At 45.9% G+C, this 23,109-nt stretch overlaps 1 protein-coding gene across 2 annotated transcripts in view; it reads left to right on the forward strand.

The window, feature by feature from the left end:
* The window catches only part of DIS3L2 (DIS3 like 3'-5' exoribonuclease 2), an 879,376-nt gene that overhangs the window by 536,813 nt on the left and 319,454 nt on the right, over nt 1-23,109 (forward strand). For both annotated transcript variants that reach the window (XM_078666543.1, XM_078666544.1), the window contains one exon: nt 5,280-5,392. In XM_078666543.1, coding sequence (XP_078522669.1) covers nt 5,280-5,392 — 113 coding nt within the window. The remainder of the gene's footprint in view (nt 1-5,279; nt 5,393-23,109) is intronic.

Consider the following 23,109-nt stretch of genomic DNA (forward strand, 5'->3'; position numbering starts at 1 on the left):
GTTAATGACTTTGGTGTATCCTGAGTTATCTAAGCATTGGCAGAGTATAATAAACAAGCTGAAAATAAGTACTAATTTGATCCTTCAAAATACTGAAGCAATGCATGCTGGTGAACATACCCCAGGCCGATGAAAGAGAAAATGTAGTACTAGTTTTAACCGTGGTAGAGGTGCAGGCGAGGAGCCGAATAGCGATCAAATGGATGCATCATAGACGCTCGTAATAGCTCAGTGGAAACAGATAGGATTGAATGGTCATTAGCCGAAGAATTTAGAATACGAGAGAAGGCAATGGGTGATCTGGCCATTTGGGATTAAATAATGTATGCATTGGTGGGGGATGAGGCAAGTTAAGGTTTGCAAAGTCTCTTAAATATATGTATGACACTTCCCAAGAGTAGATGCTATTTACAAATCAAAGGAGGTGAGTAAATATATCAAGTGACAGTATGACCAGGACTGGACTTAATTAATAATTGTACTTCCCCTGGGGTGTCTAATACAAATAGTGAAAACAAAATGCATATGTAACTGTGTATACTTGCAAGTAACTTTAATGCTGTTAATCACTGCCCGAATAGCTTAAATGGTCAAGGTAATATTGGACCCAAGAGCTAGATTTACCGAGCGCGGGCGGTCGTCGTCTGCCTGTTCTTTTATACGCGGACGCTGCCGTTCTAATGTCACGCACGGCCAAGAGTCAACAGCTCCTTCCAGACCTTTTGTAATCTTTATGGATGGGCTTGATCTTACCACGAGTTACGCTAAGTTCCATGTCATTGTGGTGGACCCTAGAAACACTAGCTCTAAAAGCTTTTTGATAAAGGGTCAACTCCTATCTAGGGTTGATAATTTGTCGTACTTGGGGATCCAACTGGATTCCAAACTTATTTAGCAACCCTTGCTCAAGAAAAACACCATTAGGTTTGAATGAGAAATTAGTGGGGAGAGTGTCTTGTCTAGGGGCATAGGTCACGCACACATGAAGACCCCACGCGTATCCCAAGTATTCAGGGCGAAGTGTATTAGTGGCTTGCTCCGGTTGCGGCATTTGGGGTTTTTGTGTCATCTTCCCAATTACAGGTCATCGACAACACCTTTCTGAAAGGTCTCTTTAGAGTTCCCCAGAGTACACCTCCTGAGATGGTTCATGAGGAAGCTGGGATGGGGTATATTTCTGACCTCATTGGGCTACGCCCCCTGCTCTTTGACTGTCCATTTCGTTAAAAGAGGACCTGAACCGTAAAGCTTATCTTTTGAAACGCTATGGCTTTGGATTGTATGTCACTCATTCCATGGCTCTTATATATCAGATGAACCTTAACCTCTCTGGGTCTCCCTGCGCTCTTTGTTGAACTGGAGCGCATTGTGAGGGGGGACATTTCTTGGATAAAAAAGGCTTTTCCCGCCAGGGCGGCAGCAGAACGAGAGTCCGTGGCACTTTTCAAGCACTTTATGCGTAATTTTATCATGGTTAAACTGTCTCTATGATGGACTCTATTTGACGTTGGCTGTGTCCAATTTCCATCGAAGGTAAACTTATTTTAGATTTAATCTGTTTTATCAACCTTTGTTGCCTAAATGGACTTGGTTTAACACCTTCGCCGCGGGGCTAATTCCCCCGCTTCGCTGGGGGGAGGGGGGGCGCGCGCAGCGCCACGGTGCTTGTGACAAGCTCAGCTCATCACGCAGCACGGTGGGGCTGTGCTCATCACGAGCTGAGCTCGTCAGGACCACGCCCGTTTCTTAGAACGCTCAGCGCATAGCGGGGGAATTAGCCCTGCGTCTGAGCGCCGCGCATGTCATGACGAGCTCAGCTCGTCATGAGCACACGGCCCCCATGCCTCATGACAAGCTGAGCTCGTCATGAGCACGAAAGGAGTTAAGCTTTTGGACTTACAAGCCTGTTCTTGCGATGATGTTTCCGTTCCTGATACACCCAAGTTTTAATAGTCTCTATTCATAAGTATATCCATCCGCTTCTTTTGCCTTTGAATTTCAGCCAAGTGAGACCAGCCTTCTTCTTTCTGCAATTGTTAAATTCTCCCTCCATTTGTTTTTTCATGACTCGCTCTTTATATGGGATCCTGGATGGGCATAGAACTTTTATACTGTGTTTAAAATTGGCACCAACGTTATTTTATGATGCTTTTCGGTTTTTCATTATTAGGCACATGTTTGTAACTTGCTTAATGTAACCTGTAGTGGCTGTGTTTTAGACCTTTTTACATTTCTGGTTTGTACAATTTTTGTGTACACTTTTGTATTTTCTTGAAAAATCAAATAACGTTTTCTACTACTACTACCACCACTATTTGTAGCGTTGAACACCAATAAAAACTTTTAAAAATTAGAACGTCACCTCAAGTTTGAAGTCCTTCCAGTTTTTTTCAGCCTTCTGAAAGGGATAGTCTTGTGGAGAGGTACTTGGTCTTTTTTTATTTTGGGAGGTTTTTATTCAGTTTAATTTTGGTGTTTTTGAGGTTTTTTTATTGTTTGCAGACGTGTGTTCTGGCCTATTCTATATATTGCACAGCCTTGTCTTCTTGCCCACAGTAATCCTTTTTATTTTACTGTGATATCAATTACTGTCTCCCTAGTCTCTTTTTTAAAGATTTCTTTGGGTATTTCTTGAGCTCTTTCGAATCTGTCCTTAGTCGATAAAGGAGAAGAGCTCGTACTTACCATAATGGCGAGTGTGGGTGTTTGTAATTTCTCCTTAATCTTCCGAGTGTGATTACGTGGTTGCTCACGTGAAGATAACCGAGTAATGCCTGTCTCTTCCTTTGTTCTAGTTGGAAATAGGAGCTGAGGAAGACTGCTTTGTGTTAACGACCAACTCCAGTTTATTTAGATTTTATATTTTTTAGAGTTTTATATAGCGCGAACTAGACCCGAGACATTGGGTATCAGAGCGCTTTACATGAGCACCAGTTTTGTTATAGATGGACACATTCATTTTTGTTAGGCACGGGGAGATTAAGTGATTTGCCCAGAATCACAGGATGCTGAGCGTCCTTGCCAAGACCCAAACTCGATTCCCCACCTTAGAGCTCGACCGCTCTAGCCGTAAGGCTACATCCTCTCCCCAGTTGATGGTTTTATTTCCAATCCCGCCGCTATGTTGAGAAAGATTTTTTTTTTTATTCTCTTGTGGAAATTATTAAATTCATGCAAGTTGGTCTGGTTCCTTGAAATGACAATCGTAGTGATAGTCCTGTGTCTTCTGCCACCAATGGCTCATGTTTGTTGCCATCCAAAAAAGTTCTGGGCAACCAGGACTTCAAGATCTTTAGTACGAGTGTTCATAAAAAAATGTACCTACTCCATTCTCTGCGGCGCTCGCCCACCCAACACACCTGTTGAATCTGTAAACATTCAGCTCAATTGGAACATTATGCATCCACAGATCACTAGGTGGCAACTGCACCAAGTATGCAGTGCCTTAAGTCTGATTTTTCACAATATATATATGGAAAACACTGCTGTTATTTTAGGACAGACTCGATGTGTCAGACAGAATTTTGAACCCTTTTACATTTCCTGCCACACAATATCTTGCAGACCCTTATCTAATAGTATAACATCTAAATTTAATGTAATCCTGCCCAGAGTAGACCAAGAAGGCTTATGATCTGCCAGTTGTCGGGCATAGGATACACACTTCAGCCTCTGTTTTTTGTCAAGTTCTGCGACATCCAAGCTGAAGGTTTGATTCTGCCAATGTTGGACTTTGTTGAAATCTGCTAATTGGCCAGATTCAAATCTGTGTTGCTTTATTGTGCCTGTGCCTAGTTCAGCTTTATGGAGTGATTGATGCAAATGTGTCCCGCAAAGACCTCTTGTTGCGTGCGGAAGGCACATTACCGAAAGCAGTAAACCAGTGACTCCACCTATGAACTGGAATCTGATGCGGTCGTAGGCTCTTCTGTTGCTTCTCAATGCACACCAATTAAAGCGATCAAGTGATAAGGTTAAACTGATAATAGCCTATGCTTCTGAGCCTATCCTATGCTACAGTTTATGTACTGAATGATGGCTTTCCATCTTTGTTACATCATTTGGAACTATGACCAGTGATACTTTTAGTTGCATCTCTAACTAGCTCTTATGGCCACCTACCCATCGTCTTGTGGAACATTTCTTGCCCCTCCCTAAGCGTGCCTCTCTGTCCCTTAAAGTTTTAGCTGAAAAGGTTCTGCAGTGCTTGCAGTACTTTGGCACATGTTTTGGGTGAAGACAATACAAAGAGTCCTCGTGGGGGTCTTCAGAATATAGTCTGGCTTTCCCTCAGGATCTGCAGGGCCTGAAAAGCCTCTTTTTTGAGCTTTCAGCCATATTAGGTATAAGATGGAAAACAGTACCTTAACCCCTCCCATGCTCATGACGAGCTCAGCTCGTCATGAGCCACAGTTCCCGTGTGCTCATGACGAGCTGAGCTCGTCATGACCGTTGGAACGCTCACACACGGGACTAATTCCCCATCTGTGCTGAGTGTTCCATTAAACGGGCGTGGTCATGACGAGCTCAGCTCGTCGTGAGCACACGAGAACCATGGCTCACGACGAGCTGAGCTCGTCAGGAGCACCGGGGCGCTGTGCGCGCCCCCCAGCACAGCAGGGGAATGTGCCCCGCAGCCAAGGGGTTAAATCCAGACGAAAGAACTTGCAGTTGGAAAGATCAAAAGTTCACTCAGGAACAAAACTGAGCAAGGTTCAGGGAGACTCCTTCTCACACGAAGGCGGTTGGAAATCTAAGGTATGATGGCTCTGCTGGGGAGTGTGATGTCGGGGCTGGCAGCTGATTGGCTGAGTTTTGGACCACATAATGAAGTGGTTTGGTTACCAAATAATGTTGTTCCCTATGGGGTTTTCAATGCTTTTTTTCTTGTACTGCTATGGTCATTCTATTACCGTGAGACTCCCACCATGACGACGGGGAAGATACAAGCATGTGAATCTATTTAAGATATCAATACTGGAGAACCATAGTGTACAGGTAAGTAACTAGTTTTATCAAGAAATGTGTGTTGGGATTCCAAAATATTACTTTTTGAACGGGTCCTGTGTGATGATAGGTTGCTGCATTGGTTGCCCGTAGCCTGTTGATCATTTGGATGCCAGATTTGCCCTAAAGGACTCCAATTTGACTATATTTAAGGGGGAGGGGACATAGAATTGATATTTCAAAAAGGACAGTAAAACTCCTAGCATCGCATCCACAACTTTTGCATGCATCTATCAACCTGAGAACTAAATGTCTCACTTTATTTCTTTCAGGTAACTTCGAAGTTGGAGTTCACATCGCAGACGTAAGTTACTTTCTCCAGGAAGGAACAGCTCTGGATGAAATAGCCAGCAGTAGAGCCACCAGCGTCTACCTGGTCCAGAAGGTAAGGCCAGGCACTGGGATACAGTGATGTGTACGGCTTCCGGGAGACTCGCTTAGGGTTTGCTGTTATATTTCCAACCTCCTCTTATCCCTTCTCGCAACATGCCTTCTTACCCTTATTAATCCACATTGGTGAACAGCTCTCTGTTGCTTTTCATCTAGTTTTGTGTATTATAAATCCCATATATACATATCAGTCGCAGTTATAACATGCAGGTAAACTGCCCATGTCAGTAGAGATTCCACCAACCCTCAAGGTTTGCGATTGATACAATTTGAGTCATGTGCTCTCTATGCCACTGGAGCCAAGCTATCCTGGCTGATGAGGGCTGAAAGCCCGAAACTGGTCCTAGGATGCCTGTTTCCAGTCCAGGGAGGACCTGGCCTGGCAGTTCGGGCTGGACTGTTCCCATTGGGCGCCGGGTCAAGACTGATTTACATATGGCTGGGTCCAAACTGGAATGGCATGGTGAGTAAAAAAACGATGGATTCAGGCCTAGAGCTCTGTACTGGGGTGAATGTATGACATTGTTCTGCATTGTATCCATCAATTGTTCTTTTTGCACAATTTGAGACCTAACATGAATTTCTGTTCTCTCCCTACATCTGTGGTTAGAGAGCGGTATTTTGTGTTTCAATAGCGTATGTGACCAGAAACAGGCCAATGTATCTTTTCATTTAAGACCGGAAGCTAAGCTTGTTATTTGACGAGGAACCCTAGTGGTTAGTTTTGCGAATCGATTTCTGGTGTGCTTGAGAATAATGTGTTGGTAGGACTTTTTTTTATTATAGTCTCATTAGTTTTTGTGCAAACAAGGGTACCTCTTGTTCCTGTCAGGTAGGACAAGGGTTCAAGCCATTTCCTGTGGCTGAACAATCTGGATCATTGCAACATTTTTATCATCCTTAGTCACTATTCCTCTTCCTACTTTGAAAACCTTCTCAACTTTGTCATCCGCTTTCTGGTCAGCCACGCTTGTTCCAACCCAATGTTGTTTTTATCACCATGGATGCTACCTGACAATTTATTTAATAAATGGCTTCCAACCATTTAGTCCACTAGGATTTTTCGCTTCTGCCTGCCCATTGTTTTTCACTTTTTACTGTAAGTCTCACTGCCTGGGTCTCACCCCTGGTGAATTCACACTAAGTGGAATGAGCGTGGTAACTGCCCGTGTCCACCTTGTAAGTCTGAGCTTCTGCGGCACACCTAGAGTAAGATACATTAGGCTGGTTACACATGAACACGTGTGCACGAACGTGCAAGTGCTGTTCATGTGAGACCACCATTGTGCGCAGCCTGAGAATTGCGCACGGGTAATCTGGCGCACAAGTGACTGCAAGGACTGGTGCTTACCTGGAGTAGGTCTTATGATATTAATGGGCTATAATAGTACTTCTGTAGTACTTACACTAAGTGCAGTTTTGCTCCATTTATGTCAACACACAGGGCCAGATTGGGAACCAAAACCGGCCCGGCAAAGTGCTCGGCCGGCCCCCGGGGGGGAGGTTGCTGGTGCGACCAAGCTCTTTGCCCGGGGCCGCTTTTCTGCCGATTTTGTTACAGGGCTGATTTTGCAGCTAAGCTGCATAAACGGCCCTGTAACAAAAAGGCCCCCAGGGGCCCAAAACCGGCCCCCACCCTTGCGGGGCACCGGGGGATTGCCCGGTGCCCGCACAGGTCAGTCCGGCCCTGTCTACACAGTCCAGCAAGGTGCCAAAATCAGGTAAAATATGCAAGGTAAGTTTGAATTAGCATTTCCCAACACACTACATCCACATCTCCCGGAACCTATCATAATTCTCTAGCTCAGCTCATAATCCGTTTCCGGGCCTTTGTCGCCCCACTACTAGGCCAAGTTAATTACTCTGCTTCCCAGCAGAGGAAACAAAAGCCTACCCTCAGAAAGTTAGCGAATATAAGTCATTTGCTGGCTTCCTGATGTAGGAATGGGGGTTGCAAATCTGAATCTAATTTATTTATTTTGAAAGTTTTATATAGCGCGAACATGACCACCGAGGGTATCAGAGTGATTTACAGATTATGCATCACGAGGTAATAAGCATACAAAACAGAATAACCAAAACAACAAATTCAAAGTCAAAATTGTCCAGCATTCTCGTGAAGGCACAGCAAAACACATCATAAACAACAGAGGGAGCAAAAAGATCTAATAATTAGGTTGCCACACCTCATCCGGGCTGGTACAGCCGGGGCCCACAAGCCTAAAGGGGGAGGTCAGACATCTGGAGCCAACACAGGAAGCTCAAATTTGAGTTTTGGTGGGAAGGGATGAGGCAGTAATATCATCTGGGGAGGTGGAGGCCCCGAAAGGAGCTCTTTCTAGGGAAAACTCTTGCCCTGAAGGACTGATGCAAAATGCAATTTAGGAGGATTGGGACAGTGGTGAACAGATGGTGTATCATCCTAGGATTGGCCAGGGGTGCCTGGCATCTAGAACTTCCCAGCCCTGCTTACAATCCCCAACAACAAGGGAGAGACAGTTGAGAAGACCAGACCCTGGACCTGGGAGGCGACAATGGCGGAGATGATAATCTGCTGGAGAGAGAAGCCATATTGTGCCGTGCAAGATAGACTAAGGACTTTGTCATCAGCTGACCCCCAGGATTAGGATGAGTTTGTTCAGGGCGGGTGGTACTGCCCCCACTGAGGTTAGTTGGGGTAAAGACAGGCACTCCACTACCCCTCAAAATAAACACACACCACACCACCCTACCTACCTACCTACCTACCTACCTCGGTGAATGTGGTCAGGAGGGTGTTCTGCTGTCTGGTTGTGGAGGAGCTGTGCAAGTTGCTTTCTCCAGTAGGAGAGGAGTACCAAGAGATGGCCAAGCACTCGTGGTCAACAAAACCCCATTTATCCGGTTTAAATGGGGAGTGGTGTACGTGACCCCCATCCGCAAACAGGACTTCATACCAGGACCCCATTCCCCAGTACACGCAAGGAGAAGGGAGCCAAAGACTGGGCACATTGTCTCCGACCCCCTCATGTGCCCGAAACAAGAGCGCCGGTCTCTTCCTTTGTTGCCTACGCTGTGTATTGTATTGTATTGTAAGGGGAACTTGTAAAGCGCGCTGACACCGTGGGTTTCCTGGCGCTGGCAAACTACTGAGGGGCTAGGAGGGTTTAGCCGGATTGAGGGAAGAGCCAAGTTTTTAGGGATTTACGGAAAAGGGTGAGGGAGTTGGAAGTTTTGAGAGAGAGGGGGAAGGAATTCCAAAGTTTGGGGGCCAGAAAAGCGAATCTCCGGCCTCCGGATCTGCAGAGTTTGACAGGGGGAATGAGTAAGAGGTGCAGATGAGAGGATCTCAGGTTCCGGGAGGGACTGTAGGTCCTGATGAGGGATTTCAAAAAGGCAGGACAGGAACCAGATAAAGATTTAAAGGTGAGGCAGCCGATCTTAAAAGCTGCCCTCGAGATGACCGGGAGCCAGTGCAGTTTTAGAAGAAGGGGTTTGGCAGATTGCCATTTCGGAATCCCAAAGGCCAATCTCGCCGCTTGATTTTGAACGAATTGTAGTCTGGAAAGAGATGTTTTGGGCAGACCATGATAGATAGCATTTGAAAAATCTAAGCGGGAGAGGACAAGGGCCAAGATTACTTGCAGGAGGGCTTCAGGAGTGAGGAGACAAGCCACCTTCCTGATCCTGCGCAGCTGGAACATACAGGAGGAGACAACTGTCCCCACCTGGGGCCCGAGGGAGAGACCGGAGTCGATAGTGACCCCTAGGCTTTTTACCGAGGCCACAGGGGTGGGGGGGGAGGCCAAGTTCTACCGGCCAAAAATGCGGACCCCAGTAGGTAGAACTCTTGCCAGGGAGGAGAAGCTCCGTCTTTCCGGGATTCAGTTTGAGCTGGTTTTGGCTCATCCACAATAGAATGTGGGACATAACTGCCTGAAAGTTGGGGATAGCAGAAGGGGAATCAAGAGGAAAGATGAGTTGCAGGTCGTCCGCGTAGTTGAAGACGGTGACGTCCCACTGCCTCAAGGAAAAAAGAAGGGGTCGAAGATAAAGATTGAAAAGGAGAGGGGATAAGGAGGAGCCCTGAGGGACCCCACAGGGCAAGTGCTCCCAAGGAGCTCTAAAAGTGCCCAGGCTAAGGGTCTGAGACCTCCCGGTCAGGAAGGATTTGACCCATGCCAGCGCCAGGCCCTGGATGCCAGCTTGCTCGACACGGTGGAGAAGGATGTTGTGGTCCACCGTGTCGAAGGCAGCCGACAGATCTAATAAAACCAAGGCCTGGGGGGTACCCTTGTCAGCACCGTCTCTCAGGGCATCCAGCACAGCCAAGATGACAGTCTCCGTAGAGTGGCCGGGTCTGAAGCCGGCCTGATTGGTCTCAAGAAAGTTGGAGCTCTCGATGAACTGTGAGAGACAGGTGGTGACATGGGCTTCCAAGATTTTAGAGAAAAAGGGCAAGAGAGAGATGGGATGGTAGTTCGCCGGGACGGCGGGATCAGCCCCAGGCTTCTTCAATAGAGGCACCAGCACGGCCTCTTTGAAGGAGCGGGGTACCGTACCGGACGACAGAGAAGAATTCAGTAGGGGAAGGATACAGTCGGGTAGAGAGTGGCAGATGTTTCGTAGTATGGTGGGGGGGGCAACAGTCGTCTGGGGATCCAGATTTAACACAGGTGGCCAGTGTGGCCAAAGCGGTAGGGTCTAAGGGGGGGAAAAGCGTAAAAGAAAAAGCATTGTGGGGGGAAGAGACGGAGCCAACGCCAGGGGGGATAGTCGGGATGGTATCTTTGATCAAGGCAATTTTTTGAACAAAGAAAGTGCTCAGCGCGTTACATGATTCCTGTGTAGGGGACTGAGTCGGAAGTGTCCTGGGGTCGGAAGTAAATTCGTTGAGGACTTTAAAAATCTCCTTAGACTTGCAGGGGGCAGATAAGATTTTATCTGAGGCATAAACTTTTTTGGCAGCGGAAATGGCTGTTTTATACTTATTCCGCGCGGCCACATATGCACTTCTGCTAGGTGAGCGGTAGTCTCTCCTCCACCTGCGCTCAAATCGGCGGAGTTCTAACTGCAGGGTCTTAAGGTGAGGGGTAAACCATTTGTGGGAGTGACAGTGTCGGGATCGGGGAAACTTAGTTAAAGGGGCAAAAATATCGCTGGCTGTAGTGAGCCAGTCAGAAACATGTCCCTGAAGCTCGTCGGTCCTTGAGTCGATGGGGAGCAGGGGGCGGGTGAGAGAAAGATGAGATAAAAGTTTAGAGGAGTCGGCGGCTCTCCACTTGCGTGCGGTGCCGCCCTCCTGCAGTGGGGTCCTGATCTGGCCGACGGCCGAGAAAGTGGTGTCAATTAAGAAATGATCGGACCACACACATGGTGTTATAAGTGGGCAGGAGGACTTGACCCCGTGAACCCAGATATGGTCGAGGATATGGCCACCGCTATGAGTGGCAGACCTGACTAGTTGTATAAAGTCCAGGCTCGAGAGGGCCTCGAACAGTTCGGTGGCATGGGGGCCGGCATCCTTGTTCTGGAACCAGTAATTAAAGTCCCCAACAATGATAGTACGGGGGGAGGAGGTAGCAAGGTTAGTTAACTGTTCAGTGAAGGAGGAAGGGAAGGAAGGCATGGGGTGGGGGGGGGGCGGTAGAGTAGCATAAGGGTGACTGCGCCTACCTCGGTCCCAAGACGGAGGACCAGGTTATCCACATCGGGGAGGGTCATATTGGCAGAGGCGATGATCTTAACATTCTTACGTATTACCGCTGTCACCCCTCCACCGGAGCGGCCTCCAGGGCGGTTGGTGTTCAACAAAAAGTAGTCTGGAGGTAGTGCAGCGAGGATGTCGGGGAGGGAGTCGTCGGTGAGCCAGGTCTCAGATAGTAAAAGGACGTCTGGCCTCTCTGTCATAAGAAGATGGAAAATATCGGCTTGATGCCTGACCATGGAGCGAGTGTTAAGGTATAATACCCGGAGCTGCGACTCGGCAGGGGGAGGGGAAATGGATGATGACGGCAGCCCCAGATGGGGGAGGGAGTCACCTGGGATCCCCAATGAGGAGATCCTGGTCCAGGTCTCAGGGGGTAGTGGGCAGGCAAAGGTTTGTAGACTCATTAGGGTAGAGCGGGAATAAGAGATGGCAGTGGCAGCGTCCCTGGCCCCTGGGCCCGTCCGGCCGCGGACGGGCGCAGACGGGCTTAACTCTGGCGCAACTCCGGCGCGCCCGCTGCGCTCGTCCGCTGCGCTGACGCATGGAGGACGTTTAAATAGGCTAGTGACGAGGGAGGTGGGAGGAGTCAGCAGGGCGGGATAGGAGGGGTGTTTTTAAAAATAGGTAGCGTCCACCGCTCGTGATCAGCGGGACGAGGAAGCTATGAAGCTGCTATTAGTCAGCAGAAGAGGTATTTAAAAGGAGATTTCAGCGCCCAGCGCGCGCGAGCCCTCTGCCACAGGGCTGCTCGTCTGCGCAGAAGAAAAAGTGGGCGGAGCCTAAATAGGCTAGTGACGAGGGAGGTGGGAGGAGTCAGCAGGGCGGGATAGGAGGGGTGTTTTTAAAAATAGGTAGCGTCCACCGCTCGTGATCAGCGGGACGAGGAAGCTATGAAGCTGCTATTAGTCAGCAGAAGAGGTATTTAAGAGGAGATTTCAGCGCCCAGCGCGCGCGAGCCCTCTGCCACAGGGCTGCTCGTCTGCACGGGCAGGGACCGCTATGCATGGGCAGGGAGCGCTGTATAGCTCCCGCCATGAGCCTGCTCCCAAAAGTGAGTTCCCACCCAGCAGGAGCACAAAGCAAATGCCTGCTGTGCAGGACCTGCGAATTGGGAGTCGGCGGGGGCATAGGGGCTCCATTGCAGCCCCAACGAATAGTGGTTTGTGGGTGTCCGGGTGGGACTGGGGTACCCAAATTCAAGCAAAAAGAATGCAGTGCTAAGGTGTGAAAAACTGTAAAAGCCGCAGGTATCCCGCTCATTAAAAATTCACTGCTTGGTAGAGGAGTGTCCCATAATCCTCCTCGAGGGAACCTATTTACATACGTTTCTTCTGCATTAATGGACAGGGGCACGATCTACCTTCACCTCTGGGGGCTGTAGAAGGTGCAGCAGCCCCTTTAGGAATGCATTTGAAATCCTCACCCTACATCTCCCAGGTTATTGTATCCCTGAACCCAGGAGGGGCTTGCATTGATATTAAGCATTCCCAGGGCGGGACCTCTGATTCTTATGCCCGGGAGTGTGGGTCTTTCATGTTGAGTCCTATGGCTGCATTACTTGGGCTGATGTATGTAAAGAAAGATTCATATTCATATGATTGTGATTGTTATGAACAGTTGAAGCTAAGTAGGCATGGACTTCATTGTTCATTACCCTGAGGGTGTCAAGTGCTACAATGGGGTACTTGCTTCCCAGTAAAAAAGAGGACTTATTATCCATGCAGGATGAGTCCCAACTTTTCAGGGTTACGGGAACAACTCCTGAGTGTCTTCTAAGGCTTCTGGGACCTCAGGGAGAGCACTTAGGGGCCAGGACACACTCCAGCAGAGGCCACCAGCTCTGGTCAGCTGGACACTCCATTTACACCTGGCACTAGCTGAGTGGGTGGGGATGACCCCTGGGTACTCCCTAATCAATGGTGTGAATGTTTCTCGAGGGAACACTGTCGACTTTTTCAGTAGTTTCTGTTTGCCTTACTGAAAACAGACCCGAAGCCATGTTTCAGGCATTTCCAAGATGGCGAAAGTCAGTGACTGAAAAGGAACAAAACCAGGGCCCTTCACCAATGGACAGGGTACACACAAGAATTGTCCTGACATGCAGTCTTCTTCCTTTCGTGTGAGCCAAAGTGTAGCATGTTGCTCAACAAACCTGTCGGGCAGTATTTCATAATGTGATGTCATCAGAAGGTCCACAGCATGCACCCTGCACATTTTATTGAGCTCAGAGGCGCCCTCTGTGGCCATTCAGAGGAATTTCACAGCTCTTTCATAGCTCTTCCCTGTCTAAGCACAGGCTGAGAGTTGCTGGAATGTTACTGCAAATTAGCCTCCAGGAACTTCAGGCAGGTTGAAGATAACTTTTTAACAATGTGTTTCCTTCATATTTATTAAAAATCAAACTTCAACATTAAATTGGATTTTTAATAACTGTTAAAAGTAGTTGGTTAATTATTTTTCTGGTGTTTCCCGTTGCCAAGATACAGTATTAGTATTTTATTATGTACTCTGATTTTCTGCATTGGACTGCTAGACCTGTCATAGTGAAAATAGCTTTTAGCAACTTGTCAGTGTAGGGACTTGGTAATATTTCTTTTCTACTTGTCACACTTTTAAATTCCAGGGACCCTGCCTCGTGGGCTACAAGGCTTTCATAGGGGTGCCTTAATTTGTAAAAGGGAGGTCTTAATGTGTCAAAAATTATTTTTTTGGCAGGTCGCACAGCAGGTTTTGCACTGAAGCTGGTTGGCTGCACTGTTTAGGCCTGTAGCCATGTATGCACTGCCACTGTAGTGGATGGCACAATAATAGTTAGTGGCAGTAAAGTGCAGACTTCTACAGCCAGCAAAATATAGGGTCCAGCAAAGGGCAAAATATCCGGGGTGATACTGCCTAAAGGGCAATTTTCCTACATGTAGGCAGAGTATGCCAAGGTGGATACATCCAAAATGGCCTCTACTTGAAAGACTGATTGGTTTTGAGGTGCACACAGGCACACAACTACCTCTCATTGGCCTATACACATCTGCTAGTCTTCCTAATGTCCATGCTTTGTCCACTGAATGTCAATTTACTTTTAGAAGAGCGACCCTGAGACTGAAGCATGCCATGTTTCTTGGCTGAGGGTCCTAAATCCTACATTACACAAGTTCATTTGCAAAGACCGCCCACGTTGGAAAACCACGGTGGGTCCCAGTTTGGTGTATGGCTAGATGAATAGTATTCAATTCAATATAATATTTATTCAATGTTAAAAAGATCATAAAAGCACAAGATAAAAACAATACAGTAAACCATTGAAATAAAAACACAATATCACAAATGAGGTGCCAGCAGATGTTATTCCAATATCATCTACACTCGTGTGCCATTATTAAAAATTGATTATTGAAACCCCTAAAACCTGTGACTGACCATCCTCGCTCGTTAGATGAATAGTAGTTCATTACGTTTAAGCCTTATAAACACTGACTGATTCACAGGTTTGTCTCCTTATATGTCCTTCTAACTTGCTCTGCCCTCTGTTTTGATGTGCAATACACCTGAGAGTGATGTCAGTAACCAGCCTTGGAAAGTTGCTCATGTTCTCAGGCTGTCTTTGAGCAGTTTGCCACAAGGAGGAAGATTGTCTGCAGTATTGAAACTCTGAATTCCTCTGGACTGGTGACGGCACACGTTGCTTTCCTGGAGCACAATAGGGATTTCTGAAGTGTGTTTGTTTTCAGACTTCAAAAAGTTTGAAAGTGCAGTGCAGGCAGCGATCCAAAGTTGATTACACTTGGAATCTCTTGTGTTTATAAAGCGCTTGCGAAAGTGCTAATCTCTACACAAAGGAAGTACAGTAACACAACCTGGGCCCAGCCCCAAAGAGCTTACGGGTGGTGTCTTACGCAGGTACATATGTATAAGCCAGGCCCTGGTAGGGGGAGCAGATTGTCCCAAGAACGCTTAAGTGGCAAAGCTCAAATTGACCTCAGAACCTTCCTAATTCCCAGCTAATGCTGTAACCATTCATCTAGACCACGGTCCTGCTCCCCGCGCCAAGGAAAGCTTAGTCACCCTAGCATGCGATTCTGCACGTCCGACTGTTGGGCTGTCAAACTCTACTTCAAACCCACGTTGGGACCAGAGTCTGAGCGTCATGGGCAGGCGATATCCAGAGACCAGTGACGGGTGCTTGGATCAACACACTTTCTTTGTCCATGGTCCTTGGACTCATTCAAGTGGAAGGCGCTCTCCATGGTCTTGCATGAGGTGTGTTTGAATGACTTCATTAATCTAAGCACTTGTGTGTGCAGATCACAGGCCCTGGGACAGGGACATGACGTACACATCCAGAAACCATGCCATTCCATGAGTAAGCGTTGAGCTGCTCCCCTTATCCAATAGACCTCATGTAAGGCGCCCTACTCCTGCTGACCTCTACAGCAGGATCTTTTCTAGTTTATCCTTGAAGTTCATGGCTGAGAGCTGGTGGTCTTTTTATGGGTTTTCAGTAGTTTACTGATAGGCCTACAGTTCACCATTCAAGTTTCATGTCAGAATTGTAGGTTTATATTTGACAGTATTTATGTAGGTATGTGTGTGGTATTTATTAGCTTACAAAAAAAATAAGTAACAAATTAACAAATTATGTGACATCGTCGAATGAGGAGTAAAACACACTTGTGTAAAGAATCAGACTGGCATAGGAAGCGCATAGAAGCCGGGAAGGTTTTCAGATCTCACTTCATTTAGAATTGGGAATCACTTGATAAGGTGTAAATTTTCATTGGAATGTGAGAAGGTTGGACAGAGAGCTTCCAAAGTCAAGGGGTGATGCAACACAATTTTGTGTTGAAGGTTTATATCTTTGTTTGCTACGTGTTGTTCATGCTCTAATGATTTGTTACTTTACAGTGATCATGTGCCTGTTCTTCAGGTGCAGGCCTACTGTTCTAGTTAAGGAATCTCCTCTGTTCATTCTGTTGTAGTTCGCGGTTAGGTAGCCGGAGTAATAATCTCCCAATGACTCAGTGGTTGGAAGCGATTCGGATACGTGGCCCATTCATCCGATTGAGGTTCTGTGGCATCCGCCTCGGATGACCAAAGATATTGGATCCTTTGCTTTCAGCTCAGGACCCATCCGTGTAAATCCTTCGGGGTGTCCCAGAGTAGGTATCAGGAAACAAACCTAGCCCTAACAAGAATTTATCATGACTTTTATTTCACAGCAGCTGTGGCAGACAGTGACTCATAGGACATCATCAGAAGAAGCTGACCTAAGTTAATAAGCACAAGCTCTGAAACCCAATTATCTAGTAGTCCTGCTGATGAAAAGGATGGGCGGCTATAGGTATCCAGTGGGGGGCAGAGATGAAAGCCAGCATTGGGGGTATTACATTGAATGAGCCAATGCTGGGTGATATGAGGGCGGCAAAACCCCACCCTAGGACACTGGACATGGCCAGAAATCGTGGGCAGAGGTAACTGAGCAAAACTGTGACCTACGGATCAGAGATTGCTTGGTTGTGTCTGCCAAGAGTCCAAGAAATAATACGAGTGAATGCTAGACGGCCATGGGTTGATGCTGGCCTTGAAAAAGTAAGGGACCTATATGAAAATGGAGTAGTCCACATATTTGAACAAAATAGCGACGTATGAAAGATAGGCGCAGACCAGTTCATAACATATTTTGTACTTGTCAGAGCAGCAAGGCTGACCTGAGAATAGGAAACAAACCCCCCAAATTCGACACACTACACCAGCTATTTATGTGTGGGTGACATATGCATTCTTTAACAATAGTACACAGCTCCATAGCACCTGCCTATTACATAGACTTCAACACAGTCAAGGTGAAATGGGAAATTACATTGGGCAGGAACTTATTGAAAAAGAATAGAATATACCAGAAAAGTGTCAATAAACCATTGCTTCATCTTTACCCTGTCTAATTATGTACACCAGACTTACCACTCACTGTCAAAGGTAATCAAGATGTACCCAAGTGTGACAGATCACGGCCTCAGATGCCATAAGCCAGAGTGCGCCGTGATGGACATATCAGTAAATGAAGGGAGGAGACACCAATGCTATGCTTACTTTGCAACTTGCACATAGCGAAAAAAGTAAAAACTGTTTGCAGGTTCTTTGATCTTGCCCTAATACTTGCTAAACATAGACTAGCCATGAATTGGAAGGCAAGAGACTTGCCTAACACTAAAACACAGTTAACCAATTTTGCCAAATGGGCAACAGCAGAGATGGAACTCATCACATAATGCAACAAAAATTAAAGGGGAGGGGACCGTCCATAATGACTGGGATGGCCTTCTAATAGCCCTAACAACAAAGACTGACCAGCTCCCAACCCCTAACCCCGTGTAAAAAATAAAAAAAATACTGTTTTGGGGGATCATAGGAGCTACTCATGCTTAGAACAGAAGACACTTGACCAATCGCTTTTCTGGGACATTAAAAGCATATTAGTGGAGAGGTGTGGCTCACTGGTTAGAGGCGGCAGACCTGTAAGCAGAGAACGGCCCGGGACCAGGGTTCAATTCCCGACGCGGCAGGGTCTTGGACCTGGGTCAACGGACTCGATAATTCTCGCCTCGGTGCCTACTCTAACCAGGGAACACACTCGGTAACTCTGGGCATTAAGCTTGCCTCATCTCTACAACGGCCCCCCACAGACGCCGGGGATGCCTGGTTTCACCCTGGAGATACCAAGAAAGGGACCATCTCACAGGGAAAACCAGGACGGGTTCCCCAGCAGTCTACAGCGCCAGGACACTCGGGTAGAGTAACAGTGCGCTTTACAAGTATCCCACATTTACATATAGGAGTCACATAATTTGAGCACAACCAGAGACTGGAAGTGCAAGTGGAGAGCTGAAAAATGCGAAAGATCCACAAAATGGAAAAGGTGCAGGCCTAAAATTGATCTGTCTCAATGATAGTAATGTTGCATCCATAAGCAAATGGGAGAACAGACAAGTCACTGAAGAATCTGGCAGTATATGTTTCTGGGCTTCGGTGATAAAGAAATGTGTATATTGTACCATGACTTTAAAATGTAATAAAAAGCAACACAGAAAGAACTGAAACAGAAATGACTAACTTAACTAAGCCTGCAGATATACAGTGTAAAGTTTTTGGGTCAGTTAGTATTTGCTGTTGTTTTTAGGTTATTTTAGGTTCTTCATTATTTTTTGTTTTTACATGCTTTAACTTATTACCCCTCGATAGTGAGATTCTTGAGTACCAGTAAATTAATTTTGAATAAATATAGCTTAATGTGAGGTCTTCTTTTCACTAGCAGTCGCATAAGTCCTGTGTAGGCCTAGGGTTTAACCCCAAACACAACCTTCAGATTCCCAATGCGTAGCATCGGATTTAGAGTCCTAAGTGATGCATGCATTATTTCTCCTCTACGAAGAAGTTAGTCTTCTTTCTTAATGTGGATCTGTCTTCTGGAAGTGAGCTTTGAAAGGGATCTGAACTGTGTATTTTGGATCTCAGAAAACTTCCGCCCCTACCCTTCCAAGAGAAAGTTGTAAACTGCTAGAAAAGGGGCTTAATGTGCAAGAAGACAATGCATTAGTTTTCCCTCTGGTATACTGGTATGGCTTTCAAGGAATTCTAGATTTAGGAGACTCTACCAGAAGTGACCCTTTTCAATGGCCCATTACAATTTAAGGATCCCATTTCCATGGTATGCCGTTGACTGTTCTCATAGTGTCAAAGGAGATGATGCATGAATTTAACAAAATGGTTCCCGGAACCTTCTCTGCCTCCTTTTCCAAGCAAGGTTTTAGATGGCTTTGTCTCTAAACCTGATCCATATAGGTCGATCAAGTCGTCTCTGAAAACTCTTCGATGCTATCCTGATGTGTCTCGGAGGTCGGCCAACATGACCATGAAGAGGAAAGTGATGAAAACAAAGCATGGCATGCCTACATGAACCAGTACAAGGGGCTTACAAGTGCAGCCAACATTGTCTTCTTCTTTAGAGGAGGAGGAGATGATCCACCGGACGATCTGGAGTACATCCTATGTGTTCTAGTCGTAAGCTGTCAAGAATGAAAACTGAAGTTTCTTTGAGGACTTAATGAATAATCCTGAGAAATTCAAGCTCCATCCACACCTCTTGATAAAGAAAGAGTGGTAAGTCCTACATCACACCCCCACTTTGAACACACAAACCTCAAACCTGAATACATGGAGTTTATTCACCTATACATAGTAGATCCTTTTAAAAGCAAGTCTGAAAAGCAACTTCTTTTTGCCTTTGCTGAATGAATGTGTTTATTTAATTTAGGTCATAAAAAGCAATCAGACAGCATTCCATTACTGATTTGTATTGAAAGTATGGCATCAATTAGCATTTATGTAGATGATGCAATGTGTATCACCTGAGGAGACGTACCTTTTTGCATAAATGTTAGATTTTGACTAGCAGAAAATATCATTTTCTGAATATTCAATATGAAATTAGTCAGCCATATAGTTACTCCTTCACCAAATTAAAGGGCACATTATTCCAAAGAAGCAGTAGAATGTGTAAATTGCCCTGAAGAAGTCCAGTAGTGAGAAAGATGAAACATGTTCACTGAACGATGGCCCAATCTGTTTAAATGGCGCATCTGAAAAAGAAGTGAAGTTTCCCACTCTTGGATGAAACTTCCTCTGGTTAGAATACTTTTCAACAAAGCCTTTCTACTATTTATTTATATACCAATGAAAGGAGCACAGCCCTAGATTTGTAAATTATTCCAATGCATTTTAGAAACCAGTAAATATGAAATATAGGAGCATATATTTTGAAAAAATCTAAAAACAAACCATAAATGTACTTATTCAAATGTACATTTTAGCCTTCATTAAACTTCCAAAAGCCTGTTCACAGGTTAAATTCCGAGAGGCGGCTATCCTATGGTCCTTAACCAAATTATAGATTTCTATAATTGGCCACAAAAAATTTAAATTTTTGTAAACATCCGACCTGGACAGTTTGAATGAGCATTAATTTAATTTAGGAGGAGGGCAGCCCACCTTGGAAACCCAAATGGTGCGAAGACACAAATGAAACCTCGTACGGCGTCTTTAGGGTGGAAAAGGGAGCAGGCAAAGCAGGGAACGCAAATTCAGGGCAGGAGGTCTGAAGTCCTTTCCAGACCACTATTCCTTCATTCTGCCCATTCACACGAGGTTGCAAAATCAAGAAACCCGACTACCGTTCGTTAGGCAGGTCATTGTGTACACCCTCCGAAAGGGACATTTTCAGTGCGACTAATTAGTACTTGGGTAGCATCGCAAATTACATCCTGGTCAAGATTGATCTTGCAGCAATTTTAAGATTCATGGGAGTAGGTGGAAATAACTCTGTGCTTAGGTATGGAAATCAGGGATTTTATAAAATGCCTCAAGGGAACTCCTTTCCATTGCCAACCCGTGCAGGCATGGAAACTGAACCGTGCGGTAGAAGCTTGTGAGCAGGCTCTTTGAAACCATGGGTGAGGCCAAGATAAAGCTATTTAGCCTTCTTATGTGCTCTGATATTTAACATATTTACCCTTGGTTGTGCTTTATCTATTGAGGGACCATTGATATTCTGACATTGAGTACAAACCCATAGAAAGCGGCGGTAGGAGGAATCCTTTTAGACAGCTGTGGCGAGCTGTTTCTATCTGGTTTAAGGAGTAGCCGAACAAAAAATAACTTTGTTTCGTTATGTATAGCTTGGGCGTTTTTACTGCAGTTTTTTCTAGGCAAATGATTGTGCTACTATATTTGTATACTACTCTTTGCAAAAAAAAAAAAAAAAAAAGAGTAAAACAATTGGTGGCTCCACAGGCTTTCCTTCAGAATGCTACAGCAACAGTAGGAAAAGAGTATATATGCTGTTGGAACCAAGAAGATGCTAAAATAGTTCATAAGGGGCCAAGGAGATCCACAAGATGTAGGAACAATGTGCGTCGTTTAGTAGTCTAACAAAGGTCTACCATTTTCTAAGGAGGTCATAACCAGGTAGAACATGTTGTGTCCCATCTGTGCCAGTAAATCTTCATAAATTGAGTAAGGGCACTTGCAATGGCACCGGTAGCCGCATCCATGACTCTTCAGGACATTTGTAGAGTGAGCCCACAGAAAAAGATTTATACTTTCTCCAAACCCTATTGCCTAAATGTGAACCCAAGAAGACAGTCGATAGAGGCACAAGTGGTGTTGTGGGACCGCTTTAAATAAGGGTGCCGGGGGGGAAGCTTTAGCTTACTTCCATTTTTAGGTTTCGGCTGCACAACACTTGCAAAATCTCTTGTAATTATAAAAAGAAAATCTTAAAAGGTGATAACAGCCTGCTCATTACTTACCATTCGTTGTTTTTGCCGTCACTCTTATTTTCTTGCTTCTCACTGGTCAGCATCGTCACTTCATCAGGTTTCACTTACTCTTTCCTTGGCTGTTTTCTGGAGTTTGGCCCAAGTACCGTTTCCGGCTGGCGACCAGTGTCCTTCCACTGGCCGCATGCTTTCCGGGGTGCTTTTTTAAAATTCATGTCAGCCTTTTTATAAACATTCAGCAAGGAAACACACCATGCATTTCAGTTTTTTACTTCACGTGAAAGCAAAATGGACAAATAACTACAGCATGGCACTCTTATGGGTGTATTCCGTCTTACCGGTGTAAAATGAGGCGCTAAACCAGCATCTAACAGGCTTTTAAATGTAGACTTTTTTTTTTATCTCTGTCGAAAAATGACGCGCCCTTTAAAGAGTTTTCTAAGCGCTGCAATCAGGGTTAGGAATGAATTTTGACCGTGTTTATGCTAATATCCCTCGGGGTGCAAATAGGATGCACTTTTGCTGAAGTTAGAGGTCTCATCATCCCGTGCCCAATTACCGTGCCAGTTTTCAGGGTCAGATACACTGTCCAGCACACATCTACACTCCAGGCTCTCCCTGAAAGCTGTGTAAATCGCTGAGGGCATTCCTGCCGAGCAGGACTAAGATCATTGAAAGAAAAGTCAGCTCATGAGGCTGTCATGCTACGAAGCTCTGGAGACTGCTGGAGCTTCACGCCTCGGCCACACTAGTTTGGGTCCAAATAGCCAGTTCTATTGAGAGTTGCCAAGGGCAACTGGTCAAGGGGGCGCCCAGTGTATGTCGCCACCATAAGTAGGGTCAAATCTCAAGTGTATTAATCTAGTTACATTGGCAAAGTCAAAAAGTTTCACTTGTGTGGGACCTATTGGCGTTGTCAATATTTGTTAAAGATCTTGTACAGCAGCATGGGCTTAAAGTAAAGAAAAAAAAGTGCCATAAAATGCGCCATGACACGGTCAACGTTGCTATGCAACATCTTTAAAAAACACTTTGACAATACCAGTAGGCGAAATCTGTTGGCTTTGCCAATGGTTGTTACTTAAAATTGTCCTAATGAGAATGAATTTATGTCCGTCTATGAAATATGAGATGCGGGAGAAGAAAATTGCCTGCAACTATATTTTGGCATCTTTGGTTTGTGCTTTTCTCCTACTCCTTTATGGAGCATTAATATGGAAATATGGGCACACTGGTGCTAAAGAATCTGAAGGTGGTTCCCAGGTGTGCATCTTAAGCCCGTCCACCTCACTCAGAGAGACTATTCTTGCCATCTGTGAATGATGCCTTTGCTCAGTGGCGGCTGCCAGGAAACAGTGGGTGGCGGGGCGGGGGATACAAGAAAAAAAGACGACTTACCTTCTTGTCGCTGGTCGCCGCCTCTCCTCCATCCTCTGCTCTACCTCGATCCCGGTAGCACCCAAGCTTCCAGACTCCCCTAGCCAATCACAATGCTGCTGTCACCATGGCAGCAGTGTCCTGGTTGGTCTGAGCGCCGTGCTTGGGCGCTCATACAGGCAATAGGAGCATGTGCATGTTCTCCACCCAGGCTGTGCTTACAGCCCGGTGGAGGACATGCTAAGTGCGCATGACGGTTTGTTATTCCTAAGACGGGCGGCCAAACCGCCATCCGCTTTTAGCTGCACCATCCACTTC

The sequence above is a fragment of the Lissotriton helveticus genome, chromosome 11, assembly GCF_964261635.1.
Source record: "Lissotriton helveticus chromosome 11, aLisHel1.1, whole genome shotgun sequence".
NCBI lineage: Eukaryota > Metazoa > Chordata > Amphibia > Caudata > Salamandridae > Lissotriton > Lissotriton helveticus.